This window comes from Macaca nemestrina, chromosome 19 (genome assembly GCF_043159975.1).
Source record: "Macaca nemestrina isolate mMacNem1 chromosome 19, mMacNem.hap1, whole genome shotgun sequence".
Lineage (NCBI taxonomy): Eukaryota > Metazoa > Chordata > Mammalia > Primates > Cercopithecidae > Macaca > Macaca nemestrina.
Window position 1 is genome coordinate 70,058,650 of NC_092143.1, and position 18,438 is coordinate 70,077,087.

Here is an 18,438-nt window from a genome sequence, read left to right on the forward strand (position 1 = left end):
TGCAGTGGCACAGTCTTGGCTCACTACAATCTCCACCTCCTGGATTCAAGTGATTCTCCTGCCTCAGCCTCCCAAGTAGCTGGGACCACAGGTGTCCACCACCACGCCTGGCAAATTTTTTTTACTTTTAGTAGAGATGGGATTTCGCCATGTTTGCCAGGCTGATCTGGAACTCCTGCCCTCAGGTGATCTGCCTGCCTTGGCCTCCCAAAGTGCTGGGATTATAGGCATGACCCACCGCGACCAGCTTTCTTGTAGTTATTTTGAAATATACAACCAATTAACCCTACTATCAGTATAGCCACCCTACTGGTCTGTTGAATACCTGGTCTTTTTTTTTTTTTTGGAGGCAGAGTTTCACTCTTGTCACCCAGGCTGGAGTGCAGGGGCACGATCTCGGCTCACTGCAACCTCTGCCTCCCGGGTTCAAGCGATTCTCCTTCCTCAGCCTCCTGAGTAACCAGGATTACAGGTGCACACCACAATGCCTGACTAATTTTGTTCCTTTAGTAGAGATGGGGTTTCACTATGTTGGCCAGGCTGGTCTCGAACTCCTGACCTCAGGTTACCCACCTGCGTTGGTCTCCCAAAGTGCTGGGATTACAGGCATGAGTAGTAGACTGGCCTTACCAGAAGTGTTAATAGAAGATCTTCATAGAAAAAAAAATTTTTTCATTTTTGTTTACTCATTTTATTTTAATGTAGCGCAGGGGCCTTTGCACAGGGGCCATGCTAATCTCTGTATCATTCCAATTTTAGTATATGTGCTGCTGAAGCGAGCACCTACAGCTTCTTTAACCATTCACCTATTGAAGAACGTCATGGTTGCTTCTAGTTTTTGGCAATTATGCTTTGAGTTTTGGGGGCTACAAACATTCATGTGCAGGTTTTTGTGTGGATGTAAGTTTTTCAACTTATTTGGGTAAACATCCAGGAATATGATTGCTAGATTGTATGGTAATATTGTGATTAGTTTTATAAGAAACTGCCAAATTTTCTTCCACACGGGCTGTTCTGCACTCCCACCAGCAATGAATAAGAGTTTCTGTTACTCCACTTTCTTGCCAGCATTTGGTGGTGTTCATTTTATGGATTTTAGAGCCATTCTAATAGGTTGGTGGTACTATCTCATGGTTTTAAATTGCAATTCCATAATGACATTGGTTCTGAGCATCTTTTCATATGCTTCTTTGTCATATATATAGATACACATATATCTTCATTAGGGAGGTTGTCTTTTCAAACCTTTTTGCCTTTCTTTTTTTTTTTTTTTTTTTTGAAACAGAGTCTCGCTCTGTCACCCAGGCTGGAGTGCAGTGGTGTGATCTCAGCTCACTGCAACCTCCACCTCCCGGGCTCAAGTGATACTTCTGCCTCAGCCTCCTGAGTAGCTGGGATTACAGGTGCCCGCCACTGCACACAGCTAAATTTTGTATTTTTAGTAGAGATGGGGTTTCACCATGTTGGCCAGGCTGGTTTCGAACTCCTGACCTCAAGTGATCCACTTGTCTGAGCCTCCCAAAGTGCTGGGATTAAAGGTGTGAGCCACTGCGCCTGGCTGCCTATTTTTTAAATTGGGTTTTTCGTTTTGTTTTTATTCAGATTTAAGACTTCTTTGTAATTTTGGAAAAAAGTCTTTATTAAGTGAATTTTGCTAATATTTTCTTCCAATCTGTGGCTATTTTTATTTCCTTTTTTCTTTTTAACCTTTTTAAAAAAAAAAAAAAAAAAAAAAAGACTGGGCCTTGCTCTGTGGCCCAGGCTGGTCTTAAACTCCTGGTCTCAAGTGATCCTCAGCCTCTCAGAGTGCTAGGACTGGCATGAGCCACTGTGCCCAGACTCTTTTCATGGTCTTAACAATGCCTCTCACAGAGCAGAACTTTTAAATTTTGATGAAGTACAACTTATCAGGCTTTTCTTTCATAGATGATGCTTTTGGTGTTGTATCTGAAAAATCATAACCAAACCCAAAGTTACTTAGATTTTTTCCTGTGTTATCTTCTAGAAGATTTGTATCTTGGCATTTTACAGTTAGGTCTATGACCCATTTTGAGTTAATTTTTGTGAATGGTGTAAGGCCTGTCTCTAAATTTTTTTTTATTTTTTTAAATTTTTTTTGCAAATGGATGTCCAGTTGTTTCAGCACTGTTCTTGAAAAGACTATCCTTTCTCCATTTAATTGTCTTTGCTCCTTGTTAAAGACCTGTTGACTATACTTCTCTGTAGAGTTCATAGAAATGAAGTTAAAAAGAAAAACAACAAGTCCGGGCATGGTGGCTCACGCCTGTAATCCCAGCACTTTGGGAGGCCTAGGCGGGTAGATCACCTGAAGTCAGGAGTTCGAGTCCAGCCTGACCAATATGGCAAAACCCCATCTCTACTAAAAATGCAAAAATTAGCCAGGTGTGGTGGTGTGCGCCTGTAGTCCCAGCTACTCGGGAGGCCGAGACAGGAGAATTGCACCCAAGAGGCACAGGTTGCAGTGAGCCAAGATCATGCCACTGCACTCCTTCAGGATCTCTTGTAGGGCAGGCCTAGTGCTTCCTTCAGGATCTCTTGTAGGGCAGGCCTGGTGGTGACGAAGTCTCTAAGCATTTGCTTGCCTGTAAAGGATTTTATTTCTCCTTCACTTATGAAACTTAGTTTGGCTGGATATGAAATTCTGGGTTGAAAATTCTTTTCTTTAAGAATGTTGAATATTGGCCCCCACTCTCTTCTGGCTTGTAGAGTTTCTGCTGAGAGATCTGCTGTTAGTCTGATGGGCTTCCCTTTGTGGGTAACCTGAACTTTCTCTCTAGCTGCCCTTAACATTTTTTCCTTCATTTCAACTTTGGTGAATCCGACAATTATGTGTCTTGGAGTTGCTCTTCTCGAGGAGTATCTTTGTGGCGTTCTCTGTATTTCCTGAATTTGAGGGTTGGCCTGCCTTGCTAGGTTGGGGAAGTTCTCCTGGATAATATTCTGCAGAGTTTTTTCCAACTTGGTTCCATTCTCCCCGTCACTTTCAGGCACACCAATCAGACGTAGATTTAGTCTTTTCACTTAATCCCATATTTCTTGGAGGCTTTGTTCATTTCTTTTTACTCTTTTTTCTCTAAACTTCTCTTGTCGCTTCATTTCATTGATTTGATTTTCAATCAGTGATACTCTTTCTTCCAGTTGATTGAGTTGATTACTGAAGCTTGTGCATTTGTCACATAGTTCTCGTGTCATGGTTTTCATCTGTGTCAGTTCATTTATGAACTTCTCTGCATTGGTTATTCTAGTTATCCATTCTTCCATTCTTTTTTCAAGGTTTCAGTTTCTTTGCACTGGGTACGTAGTTCCTCCTTTAGCTCTGAGAAGTTTGATCTACTGAAGCCTTCTTCTCTCAACTCATCAAAGTCATTCTCTGTCCAGCTTTCTTCCATTGCTGGCGATGAGCTGCGTTCCTTTGGAGGGGGAGATGTGCTCTGATTTTTTGAATTTCCAGGTTTTCTGCACTGCTTTTTCCCCATCTTTGTGGTTTTTATCTGCCTTTGGTCTTTGATGATGGTGACATACTGATGGGGTTTTGGTGTGGGTGTCCTTTCTGTTTGTTAGTTTTCCTTGTAACAGTCAGGACCCTCAGCTGCAGGTCTGTTGGAGTTTGCTTGAGGTCCACTCCAGACCCTGTTTGCCTGGGTATCAGCCGCGGAGGCTGCAGAAGATAGAATATTGCTGAACAGCAAGTGTTGTTGTCTGATTCTTGCTCTGGAAGCTTCGTCTCAGAGGTGTACCCAGCCATGCGAGGTGTGAGGTGTCAGTCTGCACCTAATGGGGGATGTCTCCCAGTTAGGCTACACGGGGTCAGGGATTCACTTGAGCAGGCAGTGTGTCTGTTCTCAGATCTCCACCTCCTTGCTGGGAGAACCACTGCTCTCTTCAAAGCTGTCAGACAGGGACATTTACATCTGCAGAGGTTTCTGCTGCTTTTTGTTTAGCTATGCCCTGTCCCCAGAGGTGAAGTCTACAGAGACAAGGCAGGCCTCCTTGAGCTGTGGTGGGCTGCACCCAGTTCAAGCTTCCCAGTGGCTTTGTTTACCTACTTAAGCCTCAGTAATGGCGGGCGCACCTCCCCCAGCCTCGCTGCCGCCTTGCAGTTAGATCTCAGACTGCTATGCTAGCAATGAGGGAGGCTCTGTGGGCGTGGGACCCTCTGAGCCAGGCGTGGGATACAATCTGGTGTGCCACTTGCCAAGACCCTTGGCAAAGCACAAAATTAGTGTGGGAGTCACCCGATCTTCCAGGTGTGTGTGTCTCAGTCTTCCTTGGCTAGGAAAAGGAATTCCCTTCCCCCTTGCACTTCCCAGGTGAGGCGATGCCTCGCCCTGCTTCAGCCCTCGCTGGTTGGGCTGCATCCACTGACCAGCACTGACTGTCCGACACACCCGTGAGATGAACCTGGTACCTCAGTTGAAAATGCAGAAATCACCTGTCTTCTGTGTCACTCACGCTGGGAGTTGGAGGCTGGAGCTGTTCCTATTTGGCCATATTGGGTGCCCCTCCTTTTTTTTTTTTTTTTTTTTGAGACAGTCTCCCTCTGTCACCCAGGCTGGAGTGCAGTGGCATGATCTCAGCTCCCTACAACCTCCTCTGAGCTCAAGCAATCCTCCCACCTCAGCTGCCTGAGTAGCTGGGACACAGGTGCATGCCACAAAGTCTGGCTAATTTTTGTATTTTTAGTAGAGATGGGGTTTTACCATATTGCTCAGGCTGTTCTCAAACTCCTGGCCTCAAGTGATCTGCCCACCTCGGCCTCCCAAAATGCTAGGATTACAGCCCTCAGCCACTACACCCTGCCACCACACCCAGCCACCAGCATCTTTTATTGCCTATATTTTTTATACAAGCCATTTTAACTGGGGTGAGATGATATCTCATTGTGGTTTTGATTTGCATTTCTTTGATAATTAGTGATATTGAGCATTTTTTCATATACCTGTTGGCCATTTGTATGTCTTATTTTGAGAAATGTCTGTTTAGATCTTTTGCCCATGTTTAAATGAAATTGTTTTTGGTTTTTTGCTATTGAGTTGTTTGAGCTCTTTGTATATTCTAGTTATTAATCCCTTTTCAGATGGATAGTTTGTAAATGTTTTATTTTGTTGTCTATTCACTTTGTGGACTCTTTCCTTTGCTCTGCAGAAGCTTTTTAGCTTGAAGTAATCCTAATAGTCTATCTTTGCTTTGGTTGCCTGTGCTTTTGAGGTGTTACACAAGAAATCTTTGCTCAGGCCAATGTCCTGGAGTATTTCCCCAATGCTTTCTTCTAGTAGTTTCATAGTTTCAGGTCTGGGATTCAAGTGTTTAATTCATTTTTGTTTGATTTTTGTGTATGATAAGGTGTAGGGGTCTATTCTCATTCTTCTGCATATAGTTATCCAGTTTTCCCTGCAGCATTCACTGAAAAGACTCTCCTTTCTACATTGTAATTTCTTGGCACCTTGATTGAATACGAGTTGGCTGTAAATGCATGGATTCATATCTGGGTTCTCTATTTCTGTTCCATTGGTCTATGTGTCTGTTTTTATGCCAGTATCATGCTATTTAGGTTAGTATAGCTTTGTAATAAATTTTGAAGCCAGGTTGTGTGATGTCTCCAGCTTTGCTCTTTCTGTTCAGGATTGCTTTGGCTATTTGGTCTTTCATAGTTCCATATACATTTTAGAATTGTTTTTCTATTTCTGTGAAGAATGTTATTCATGTTTTGATAGAAATGGCATTGGATCTGTAAATTGCTTTGGGTACTATTGTCACTTTAAAAATATTAATTCTTCCAACCCATGAGCACGGAATGTTTTCCCATTTGTGTGTGTATGTGTGTCCTCTTCTATTTCTGTCATCAGTTTTATAGTTTTCCTTGTATAGATCTTTCACTACTTTTGTTATATTGATTCTTAGGTATTTTATATTTTTTGTAGCTGTTGTAAATAGGATTACTTTTTTGATTTTCCAGGTTGTTTGCTTTTGGCATATAGAAATGCTACTGATTTTTGTATGTAGATTTTGTATTCTGCAACTTTACTGAATTCATGTATCGGTTCTAACATACTTTGGTGAAGATATTAGGTTTTTCTAGGTATAAGATCATGTCGTCTGTGAACAAGGCTAATTTGATGTCTTCCTTTCCAATTTGGATGCCCTTTATTTATTTCTCTTGCCTAATTGCTTAGCCTTCAATTTTTCTCCATTCAGTACAATGGTTAGCCATGGGTTTGTCATAGATGGCCTTTATTATTTTGAGGTATGTTCCTTCAACACCCATCATAAAGGGATGTTAAATTTTATCAAATGCTTTTTCAGCATCTATTAAAATAATCACATGGTTTTTATCTTTGATTCTGTTAATGTGATGTATCATGTTTATTGACTTGTGTATTGTATGGCAGATGCACCTGACAGCAGTAACTTAAGCATATACCCTGAGAATGACCCTATGGTCTAAGAAGAATGTGTGCTCAGAGTTCCAAGCTAAGGAATCCAGTAGTGGCTAACCCAGAGATTCACTTCTTATGAAGGACATTGAACCCCTCTGCCCGTTCCTTGGAACATAGGATGTGCAAGGAAATGAGGCCCCTTTTCTGGGTTAAATGAAGTTTTCTAGGTTGGTGTTGCTACATGAAAATGCCATATAAACTGCATGTTTTTTACAAACAGTAGCAGTGCTCCTGTCCACCCTGTCACCTCTGGACTGCCTTGTATGTACGTCCTCTATAAACCATGTCTGGTAGTAAGTTACTGGCTCTAGGTCTCTTCTGGGCCTCTCAGACACAATGCCATCTCTTTTGGAGTCACTAGGGGTCTGGCATGACACATATGTTGAACCATCTTTGCATCCCTGGGATGAATCCCACTTGATCATGGTGAATGATCTTTTTAATGTGTTGTTGTATTTGGTAATATTTTGGTGAGGATTTTTGCCTCTATAGTCATCAGGGATAATGGCCTACAGTTTTCTTTTTTTATTGTGTCCTTATCTGGTTTGGGTATCAGGGTGATATTGTTTGGCTCTGTGACCCCACCCAAATCTCACCCTGACTTGTAATAATCCCCATGTGTCAAGGGCAGAACCAGGTGGAGATAATTGAGTCATGGAGGCAGTTTCTGCCATGCTGTTCTCATGATAGTGAGTGAGTTCTCATGAGATCTGATGGTTTTATAAGGGGCTTCCCCCTTTGCTCGGCATTCATTCTCTCTCCTGCCATCCTGTGAAGAGGTGCCTTCTGCCATGATTGTAAGTTTCCCGAGGCCTCCCCAGCCATATGGAACTGTGAGTCAATTAAACCTCTTTTCTTTATAAATTACGCAGTACTTGGGTATTTCTTCATAGCAGTGTGAGAATGAACTAATACACAAGGTAATGCTAGCCTGATAGAATTTGTTTGGAAGTATTCCCTCCTTTTCAATATTTGGAAGAGTTTAATTGGTATTAATTCTTCTTTTGAGTATTTGGTAGAATCCACCAGTGAAGCAATCAGGTCCTTGGGCTTTTCTTTGATGGGAGACCTTATTGGGGTTTCAATCTCATTACTTGTTATTGGTCTGTTCAGGTTTTCTACTTCTTCATGGCTCAATCTTGGCAGGGTGTATATGTGCAGGAATTTATCCATTTCTTCTAGGTTTTCCAATTTGTTGGCATATCGTTATTCATAATATTCTCCAATGATTCTTTGTATTTATGTGGTATCAGATGTTATGTTACCTTTCTCATTTCTGATTTTATTTGGGTCTTCTTTTTTTTTAGTCTAGTTAAAAGGCTGTCAATTTTATCTTTTAAAAAAAACAACTTTTCATTTTATTCAACTTTTGTTTTTTTCCTAGTCCCAATTTCATTTATTTCTGTGCTGATCTTTATTATTTCTTTCCTTCTACAAATTTTGAGTTTGGTTTGTCTTTTCTTCGGGAAATTTAGTCCATTAACATTCCATGTTATTATTAAGAACTTAGTACTGCCATTTTGTTCTTTGTTTTCGGGTTTTTTTTTTTTTTTTTAAATAACTCCTCTCTTCCTTTCTTCCTGTCTTTCTTTGTGGTTAATTTTATCTCCAATAAAATGTTTATTTATTTGTTTATTGTTTGTTTTGAGACGGAATTTCGCTCATTGTCCAGGCTAGAGTGCAGTGGTGTAATCTCGGCTCATTGCAACCTCTGCCTTCCGGTTCCAAGCGATTCTCCTCAGTCTCCCGAGTAGCTGGGACTACAGGTGCCCGCCAACACACACAGCTAATTTTTGTATTTTTAGTAGAGACGGGGTTTCACCATGTTGGCCAGGCTGATCTCAAACTCCTGACCTCATGATCTGCCCACCTTTGCCTCCCAAAGTGCTGGGATTATAGGCATGAGCCACTGCACCTGGCCATATGTTTTAATTTATTGCTAAATAAAAATAAAAATGAATAAACAAAAATTAAAAATTAAATAGAAGTATTAACACTTCTGGTAAGGCCAGTCTACTAGCACCAAATCCCTTCAATATTTGTTTCTCTTAGAAAGCCTTTACTTTTCCATTACTTTTGAAGGATAATTTCACTAGATACAGAATTCTTATTTAGTACTTTTTTTCTTTCAACCTTTTAATTATTTCCTTTTACTCTTCTTGTTTGCATAGTTTCTGGAGAAGTTCAATATAGTACTTATCCTTGCTCCTCTATCAACAAGGCCCCTCCCCAACACCCCAACCCCACTTGGAGTTCTTTCATGATTTTTTTGTCTCTGATTTTCTGTACTTTGAATATGAGATGGTAATTTTTTGATTTTTAATATTTATCCTGGCTGATATTCTCTAAGCTTCCTGGATCTGGGGTTTGGTGTCTATCATTATCTTTGGGATATTCAGTCACTATAGATTCAAATGTTTCTTCTATTCCTTTAAAAAAATTTTTTTTAAATTTTCTGGCTGAGCGTGGTGGCTCATGCCTGTAATCACAGCACTTTGGGAGGCCTAGGCAGGCAGATCACCTGAGGTCAGGAATTTGAGACCAGCCTGGCCAACATGCTGAAAACTTTGTCTCTACTAAAAATACAAAAATTAGCTGGGCATGGTGGTGGGCGCCTGTAATCTCAGCTACTCAGGAGTCCGAGGCAGGAGAATCGCTTAACCTGGGAGGTGGAGGTTGCAGTGAGTGGAGAGTGCACTGTTACACTCCAGCCTGGGTGACAAGAGTGAAACTCCATCTCCAAAAATAAATAAATAAAATGTTTTTTAAATCTTCTGGTATTCCCATTTGTAACATTATTTCAAGAATCTTTTGATTCTTAGAGCTTCCATCTCTCTGCTTATATTACCCATGGTTTTTTGTTTGTTTTTGTTTTTTGTTTTTGAGACATTATCTTGCTCTGTTGCTCAGGCTGGAAGGCAGCCGCACAATCAAAGCTCACTGCAGCCTCGAACTCCTGGGTTCAAGTGATCGTCCTGCCTCAGCCTCCTGAGTAGTTTGGACTAGAAGCACCTGCCACAATCCCTGGCCTTTTTTTTTTTTTTTTTTTTTTGTAGAGACAGGGTCTTGCTGTGTTGTTCAAGCTGGTCTTGAACTCCTGGCTTCAAGCAACTCCCTACTTGGGCCTCCCAAAGTGCTGGAATTACCTGAATTGTCCACTTTTTTTCATCAGAGCTCACAGCCTATTAATTGTTGCTGTTTTAAATTCCTACTTTGATAATTCCAGAATCTCTGGCATGCTTGCTGCTTCTAGTTTCCCTATTAAATTAGGGTAACCTCACCTACAAAAGTATTTCCCTAACTGCCTGTCAGTGTCACACTCTTAATATTAATGTTTTGTGTCAAAGAAAGAACACAGAAGGGAAAGAAGACAATACTTTCAAATATATGAAAAATAATGAATATATTATCTTGGAAATCTGCCTTTCAGAAAGCTGCTCTAACTGTAAATGCAGAGCCCCAGCATGAAGTGTTACCTGCAGCCTGAATGCATCACATCTGATGAGTTACGGGCAAAGGCAGCACTGCCTGATGGCCTCCTTCACATGTCATCCCCTCACTGATGATCTGTTACAGGTCTGGTCTTCCATTTCCAAATAAGGTCTATCATTTTCTTGTCCTTAATAAGATAAAAATGAATTTATCAACTAGTTTTATTATAAGGGAAAAACTATTTGCCAAATGATTATTCTTCAACAAATAATTTATCTGAGAAATCATTCTTGGTGTTCTACTTTAATCTGTATACTCATTATATCTTATAAACGCCTATGCACCCATTAAAGGTTTTGAGGTTTTTGTTGTTGTTTTTAAGAGACAGGGTCCCACTCTGTCACTCAGGCTGAAGTGCAGTGGTGTAATCTCAGCTCGCTGCAGCCTTGACTTCCCGGGCTCAAGCAATCCTCCCACTTCAGCCCCCCAAGTAGCTGGGACTATAGGTGTGCGCCACCATGCCTGGCTAACTTTTGTATTTTTTGTAGAGACAGGGTTTTGCCATGTTGCCCCGGCTGGTCTTGGAACTCCTGAGCTCAGGCAATCCACCCACCTCAGCTTCCCAAAGTGCTGGGATTACAGGCATGAGCCACCACATCTGGCCTGAATGTTTTCATTGTCAATACATTTGGGAAATGTTATGCTAAAAGACTATCAAATAATTTTAACCTTTGTGAAGAATGAAAAACTATCAATGATAAAAAATATAAAGCAAGTTTTCTAAAACATCTTTATTTTTAAAACCTATACAGTTTCAATTTAGTAAAAAATATTGCCATGAAATTTCTAATTATACAGCAACAGAAACAAAAAAATACAGTTAATTAGAGGTTACTCAAAATAAATTCACAATTTTAATGTTGGAATATATATGCTTTTATCAAATAAACAAAAGATTTTTTCAGATGTTTTTCCTCTTAAACATCAGATACACATAATCTTTTGAACTGGAGCTAGATGACCTCTCAATAACTTCAGAAATAAGTGCTTATATTAACATGGAAAATAAAATAACCCCAAAGCATACAATTAATGATTTACTCATAAAACTAAAAACCAAATAGATCATTGCTTCAAAATGTCTACCTCTTGAAAATGAAATCTACATCTGACTTGTGAAGAGGAATAATCTTTTTATAGAAAAAGATGAATCTTCCAGACTGGTTAATTTACTTCCTATCAAATTTATCCTATTCAGATTATTTTCATATGTCTTAATCCTGAAGAATGTGAGGTGTTAAAATATGAAAAGCTTCTTTGGCCCTTTAGATAGAGGTACCTTAATTGTAAACAATTGCAAGGAGAGCCTTCTAGATGTGGACACTTACGCTGAGTTGAAGATGTACACCCTTGTTTCTTAAAGGCATGGTAATTTCCTTTTTAACAATAACAAGTTTTTTAATGTATTAAGATTTTTTAAATACTTTAAAAATCAAAATTCATGTATACTACTATAAAAGAATAATTCTCAAAAGATCAAAGCATTATATGATATTATACCATAGGTTTTATTAATGACAAATGTTTGCATTACTTTTAAAAGCTTAGCTCTTACTAAGCATTCTTTAACAAAAGCTAATAAGCAGAATCATTTGCCATACAGAAACTATATTCACAAACAAGGCTTTAATCCAACATTGAAAGCTAAAGAATTGGAAAAAATACAAAACACTGCTATGAGTCAATTGAACTGCTATCATTGAATATACTGCATTTACAATGACACAAACATACTGAACATAAAAACAATTTTAGGGATTTAGTCTATAAGACTAGCATTAAGAATGACATGCAATTTGTGATTTCCTTTAAAAATAATTTTTTAAAACAGAATCCATTTGAACAAAGGGTCTTTTTTTTTTCTCTCATTTGAGGGGAAGACAATCTATGTTTCCCAAACAGATCCTCCTTTCATTCTAAAATAGCAAACTGTGACCTCGACTCCTCTTCCCAGACACTACTTATAGATGACTTTGCATAATAACTTAATTAGAATTACTTTTCTGGTAACAGTGTCATGGCCATAAATAATCAGTTTTTAAAAAACAAACATCAATTGCAAATCTAGAAAACATCCTTTAAAGAATTACCCAAACCCAGCACACATGCAGAATCATTAACAACAAGCTAAGCAATATGACTTTAAAACGTGTATATAATGATACACATGCACTAAAGACCATCTTTTATAAAGTTTTAATAGTGTTGCCAAGTTAATAATTCTTTCAAGGCACTGAAGAATTACACAGATGGAGCTTCCAAAATATAACTGACAACTGCTTGAACTGTTAAAAAGCCCTGAGTCAGAACTTTCAATAACTTCCTGAAATTATAGATTACAGACAAAACGGCATGTTTATTTTATTTTAAAAATTACAGGACCATTTTGCTTTTTGGAGGAAATAAGCTGGGTTTATGAAACAAATCATGCAGACTATACAGGAAAAGTAAAATATTCAGCATATTACCTTTCTTAGACATTTTGTACTTGTCAATTATAACTTGCAGTTACGGATTTAGGCACCAAATTAATGTGACAAGTCAATTCTCCTGTACCTACTGCTTAAATTCTCAATGAAACAAAAACGTCAATTTTAACCTCAGGTTCCCATTTCCTCTTTCCTCACAAATAAGAATAAATGCTGGAAAAAGTAATACTCAGACAGAAAAGGAGGTAGAAAATGCCAATGTAGCAACTTACAATTTTAATTCATCGGCTCTACTGTCTAGTTCATGTTTTTATACCAGAGTTTCACATACTACTAACCAGTAAATTGAGGCTCAATCTAAAGGATATTCCCCCTCACTGTAGTAAAGCAATGTACACGAGACAGCATTAAAGTTTCCTCAAATTTAATGTTTTAAAGAAGTACAACTATCATTATTAATACTGCTATAGTTATATATATGTTAAAGTTCCTAGGCTATATATGACTATCAAGTAATATCAGTAAGCATTCCTATCATAATCAAGCAAATGAAGTAACGTTGCCTTTTTGAGGGAAAACATATTTTGAAACTTTTACAAGCAGACATAAAGACAGTGGACATTTCCAACAAGGCACACATAATTTATGAAAATCTATTATGTTCCCAATTTAGTACAAACTCAAAGTTAATCTAATTCTGATATTTAAAATGTGCCTCTCCCCTCTGGCTCAAAATGAAATAACAAACCCTTCCAATTAACAGATATTTAAAACCTACTCAATTTAATTGCTAACAATTCAGAGGAGAGGTACATTGGCCCTCCCAAAAATTTTAAGAACTTAATGTTTACCATGATCTTAGATATTGCAAACACAAACTAAAGAATTTAGATGTTTCTTGATTTATATGGAGTCAAAATTCTATTCCACTGAGGAGAAGACAAAAAGGGGAGTTGTTTAATGGGTATGGAGTTTCAGTTTTGCAAGGTGAAAAAGTTCTGGAGATGTTTCACAACAATGTAAATATACTTAACATGGCTGAACTGTATACTTTACAAACAGTTAATATGGTAAATTTTATGTTATGAGTTTTTCATCACAAAAAATACAAAAAAACTTCAAAAATTCTATTTTTTACACAAATTATTACTATAAAACATGGTAGACATTCTGATAGGATAAGTGCTTTTCCTTTTGGATTAAAAAAAAAGCAAGCTGTATTAAAGCCTATAGATGACATCTATATGATCCTCTTTTTTTCTCTACACTCAAATGCTGACTTTCCTATCTGTTGTAACCCCACTGTACTGCTCCTACTCTACCCCATCTTTAATTCTCTTAGTTCATGAATTTAACTAATTCCTAGTCCAAAAACGGTCCAGAATTCAGAATAGACAAACAGCAATTGGGCAACACATAGACAGTATGTTTCTGCTATGTAAAAATGACTCAGCAAGCTTTCATATTTGAACCAGACACATCTTAAGCAGCATGCATTTCAATATGCTAAAATGCTCTTACGGGCTAAAGCCATAAAAATATAAATTTAAGAAATGTATTTCCAACATGAATTATCAATTAATTTTATGCTTCCATAGCTAGCTGGTCAATTAGCAATGTTTAAAGTTACAAATATCTTATGCATAATTTGGCCAGCTAAACATTTGTCTAATATATTCCTACACTAATACAAAATTATCTTTTCTTGAAAACCTTCTTGCTCCCAACAAAATTAAATATGTATATAGTATAAGCAGTAAGAATGTTAGATTATGTGAACAAATACCATTAGAATAGCACCATCCGGTATATTGTATGTGTATGTTTTGAGTAACAACGCTAACAATCTTAGAAGAATAAAGGAGGAAATGGCAGGGTGAGGGGTACAGAGAGGAAATCCAGACACTACTCATTGACAACTCTTCTGAAACATCAAGAAATGTTATCAGGAACTTTGGATCTCTTCCTTTTAACTACAGATTCCTTAAAATACACAACTGCTGCACAATAAATTCTGAGTGTGCTAAGATGCCATTTTTCCACTGTTATGTATCTAATCCCTGAAGCCCAATAAATACTTTTTTGCATGAATGCGTGTCAGTTTTTTTCTTTTTTTTTTTAAATGATTCTAAGAAAAGTAAAAGCTCTTTTGAGGCACAAGATAAAGAGGTTTAGCTAATGAGGAGGGTAACAAACCTAATTGGAAAAGTACTGCTAAGGGACATATAGTAAGAGGTAGCAGATTCAGAGAGTTGGAGGAAAGTCACTGAAATGATGAAGTTCTTAATCTTATTATCTCTCACAAACCCAAAATAAATGTAAAATAATTTTTAGGTGATTGAAAACATGAATAAAGAAGTATTTTCTATTCACGCAACAAATTTCAAGGTGATACGAATACAGAAAATCCACAAGTACTAGCACTAAAATTATAACGACATTATTTCTATAATAAAAATATATGTCATATTCTTATAAAGAAATAATTAAACTAGTCTGGAAGATGCTATTACCTTTGAGAGATCTGTTTTAGCATTGCAGCCAGAAAACAGAAAGGATTTGTTTAAGGAAAGTAGAGCTAGGGACCACACAATTCTGATTGGCCAACTCTGCAGGAGTCAGCCAGGTGCTCCCTCCTCACCAGGTGATCTAGTGGAAAGAGATGGGTAGCCCATGGCATGGAAGGAAAGGAAAAACCTAACATGCTGTTTTCATGTCTGCAAGGAGATTGTCTGTCTGTCTCTTTATGTGAACATCATCAGTCAGATGTTCTACCTTTTTATAACTTCAAAATAGTTTTTTTAAAAACAGGCTCAGTGGCCCCTTGTTAGATAACTGAGTCTATTTAAATTTTCAAATTTGAAATCTATAAAAATTGTACTGTTCTAAATGATAGCAGTTACTCAGCTAAACATATACATGGAATTGTTGAGACTACAAAACCAGCAAGCAAAGCTTCCCATTGCTTTCACCAGGACTTGCAAAGGCAGCAATGATTAAACAGCCAGAAACAGTGTTATGAGGGCTAGAGACTTCATACTTTCAAATTTAGTTGGTGTTCTACAAAAACTGAAGTAGGAAAAGCTAGCCAGATTTAAAGGAGGGGAAAAAAAACTACAAAAGAGGGTAACTATTTTTAGGAAAAAGCTTATCAACAGCATATAGTAGACACTATGTAAACAGCTAATATAGTCTAGCAGCAATGAACGCCCAAACACTTATTTATGTGTACATTTACTCAGGAGACAATAAGACTACAAAGGAGATCATTCAAAGGAGAAAAAACCAAATGATTAAATGCGCTAAAGTTTGTTGTTGTTGTTGTTGTTGTTGTTGTTTTTAAAGTCTACCGGTAAGCAGACATTTCTATAAATGTCCTGGTCACTCTTTCTAAAGTACTTATAATTAGGTTATTGACCATGTCTTGGATATTGTTGGCAGTTTAAATAATATCCTCATCTGTAGGCATACATAGAAAGACTGTTTTCTTTACAGTAAAACTTACTATAAAGAAAGAGAAAATGGAAATAAGGCCTATAATGAAGACAGAATCAGTAACACTGTCAGAATTAACTGATACAAAGAAGAAAAGACTGCTGCCTTTGGAAAAGGCATTATTTTTTGCAGATCACTGGGGTACTATTCAGTACATCAGCAAAGCTAAATAGAACCTCAGAGGTCCAAATAGGGCAATGTCATTTCACTGCTCAGATCAAGCTCAAGCCCAGATGAGTAATCACAGAAAACCTGAAGTACGCTTTTCATGGATTTTTTAAAAAACACTGGCTGAACAAAACAGTGTATGAATTAATATAGGAAAGGCAACTGCTAGTGGCCAGTTAATAGATACTCCTGTTTTTTTTTTTCTTTTCAGTTGCCCACTATTATTGCTTATTTTTCCTTTTCTTGTCTATCAGTCATCTTGAAACTGGTAATCTGATTCAAGTTAATGTTCCTTTTGAATCTAGAAAATAAGATAAATGCAAAGTCATTATTCCCTCATTCTATGCTTCCATTTACTCTAAGAATTCAGAAAGAAACATGTGGATAACTTCCTGTTATCTTAAAAAGAGAATCATCCCTTCGGTATTCCCTTAACTATCTGGAACTTGTACTGTCATTTTATAATTTACCATGTGACATAATGGTTTGACCTGCCCCTTTTATTTGATGCATGACTTTTCAGAGAACCTGTATCAACTCACTGTGTAAAACCATGATGAAATGAAGGATAACTGATCACAAAAAATTATGTCTTTTGAGATCTAACAGATTTATAAATTATAAGAGAAAAATGCAATTTTTAAAAAAAGGATATCCTTAAAGGACTTTCCTCTTAGAAGCCAAAGGTAAATTACCTATGAGTTACATGAATTTGATTTTTCAAATTTAAAACAAAAACAAAAAACACAATTTCCAACACCGTTTTGTAGGGTTTTTTGTTCTGGTACCTTTACAGCCTAATTATACTCTAATTAAACTTATAATCCAGTTTAATTACCGCCTAATTAAACTATGATATTAGAAATTAACTCATCAGAACTTCCAACTAGATCAAATGCCTACTAAGATCTCATGACTAGATACATTAGCTAACAAAATACACCATGTGTCTTAGTTAATACAAAAGAATCCTTCGTTCAATAGCCTTGCGACAGATAGGACATTCACTCATGCGGTCTCCACAGAGCTGACAGGTTCCGTGACCACAGAGGAAAATCATATTCTTCAGACGATCCAGACACACGGGGCACATTGTCTGTAATGTGAGATAACCAAGTAATAAATTAGACACTTTATATTCGGAAAGTGACAGACTATTATATATCATTACTTTTCTTTAGTCGTTTTAGTCAAATAGTATTTTGGTAGTTTTTAAAAATATTTTAACATGTTTAAATAGTTAAAATGTCATCCCTACAAAAATAGAAACACTGGTTGTACTATCAGGATAGTATAAAAGGTACTACATAAGACTAAAAACTATTAATACATAAAACATGGCCAGGCATGGTGGCTCATGCCTGTAATCCCAGCTACTCAAGAGGCTGAGGCATGAGAATCGCTTGAACCCAGGCAGCAGAGATTGCAGTGAGTCAAGATCGCGCCACTGTGATAGAGGCAGGAGGCAGAGAAATTCTAGGCAGACGGGGCGGGTCCCCAGTGAAACCCAACCTCTGAACTGAAAAGCCTGAAACCCACAGGCCAAAGTGAGAACTTCTATTCCTGTTTGCCCACTGTCTCCCAATTGGTTCTTTCTTTCTTTCTTTCTTTTTTTGAGACGGAGTCTCACTCTGTTGCCAGGCTGGAGTGCAGTGGCACAATCTCAGCTCACTGAAACCTCTGCCTCCCGGGTTCAAGTGATTCTACTGCCTCAGCCTCCCAAGTAGCTGGGACTACAGGTGCACACCACCACACTCAGTTAATTTTTTTGTACTTTTAGTACAGATGGGGTTTCACCATGTTGGTCAGGATGGTCTTGATCTGACCTCGCGATCTGCCTGTCTCAGCCTCCCAAAGTGGTGGGATTACAGACATAAGCCACCACGCCCGGCCCAATTAGTTCTTTCTAAATAATGTCTTTTTACCAATCAATTGTTGCCTTTTCCAAAACTACCCACAGCCCACCCTGCCCACTCCTCCCATGTTGTGTCTTTAAAGACTCCAGACTCAGGTGGTAGAGGGGAGAGAGGCAACTTGACTTCAAAGGGATGACTGGACTTTGGAGGAGAGATGGCTTAACTTCAGGGAAGAGACAGCCGGACTTCAGGGGAAGATTACCTGCCTGTCCCACCTCCACTCCAGTTCCCCTCTCTGCTGAAAGCCATTTGCATCACTTAATAAAACTCTCTGCCTTCACCATCCTTCAAGTGTCCAGGTAACCTCATTCTTCTTGAACACTGGACAAGAGCTCGGGACACACCAAGTGTGGGTACCCAAAATAAGGCTGTTAACACTGGCCCTTTGCCCTCACTGGCGGAGGGCAGCTACCCCACATGAGGAGGCAAGGGGCCAACTGAGCTGATAACAAACCGCTGTCCATGGAAGGCAGAACTAAG

General features: G+C 38.2%; 1 protein-coding gene and 1 pseudogene across 2 annotated transcripts in view; both read right to left on the reverse strand.

The window, feature by feature from the left end:
* Window positions 1–661: 661 nt before the first annotated feature.
* LOC139360161 (U6 spliceosomal RNA) lies at window positions 662–783 on the reverse strand (annotated as a pseudogene).
* A 939-nt stretch (window positions 784–1,722) lies between these two features.
* The window catches only part of LOC105465553 (MIB E3 ubiquitin protein ligase 1), a 145,209-nt gene continuing 128,493 nt past the window's right edge, over window positions 1,723–18,438 (reverse strand). For both annotated transcript variants that reach the window (XM_024787704.2, XM_071085563.1), the window contains one exon: window positions 1,723–17,138. In XM_024787704.2, the coding sequence (XP_024643472.1) occupies window positions 16,998–17,138 (141 nt within the window). In that variant the 3' untranslated portion in view covers window positions 1,723–16,997. The remainder of the gene's footprint in view (window positions 17,139–18,438) is intronic.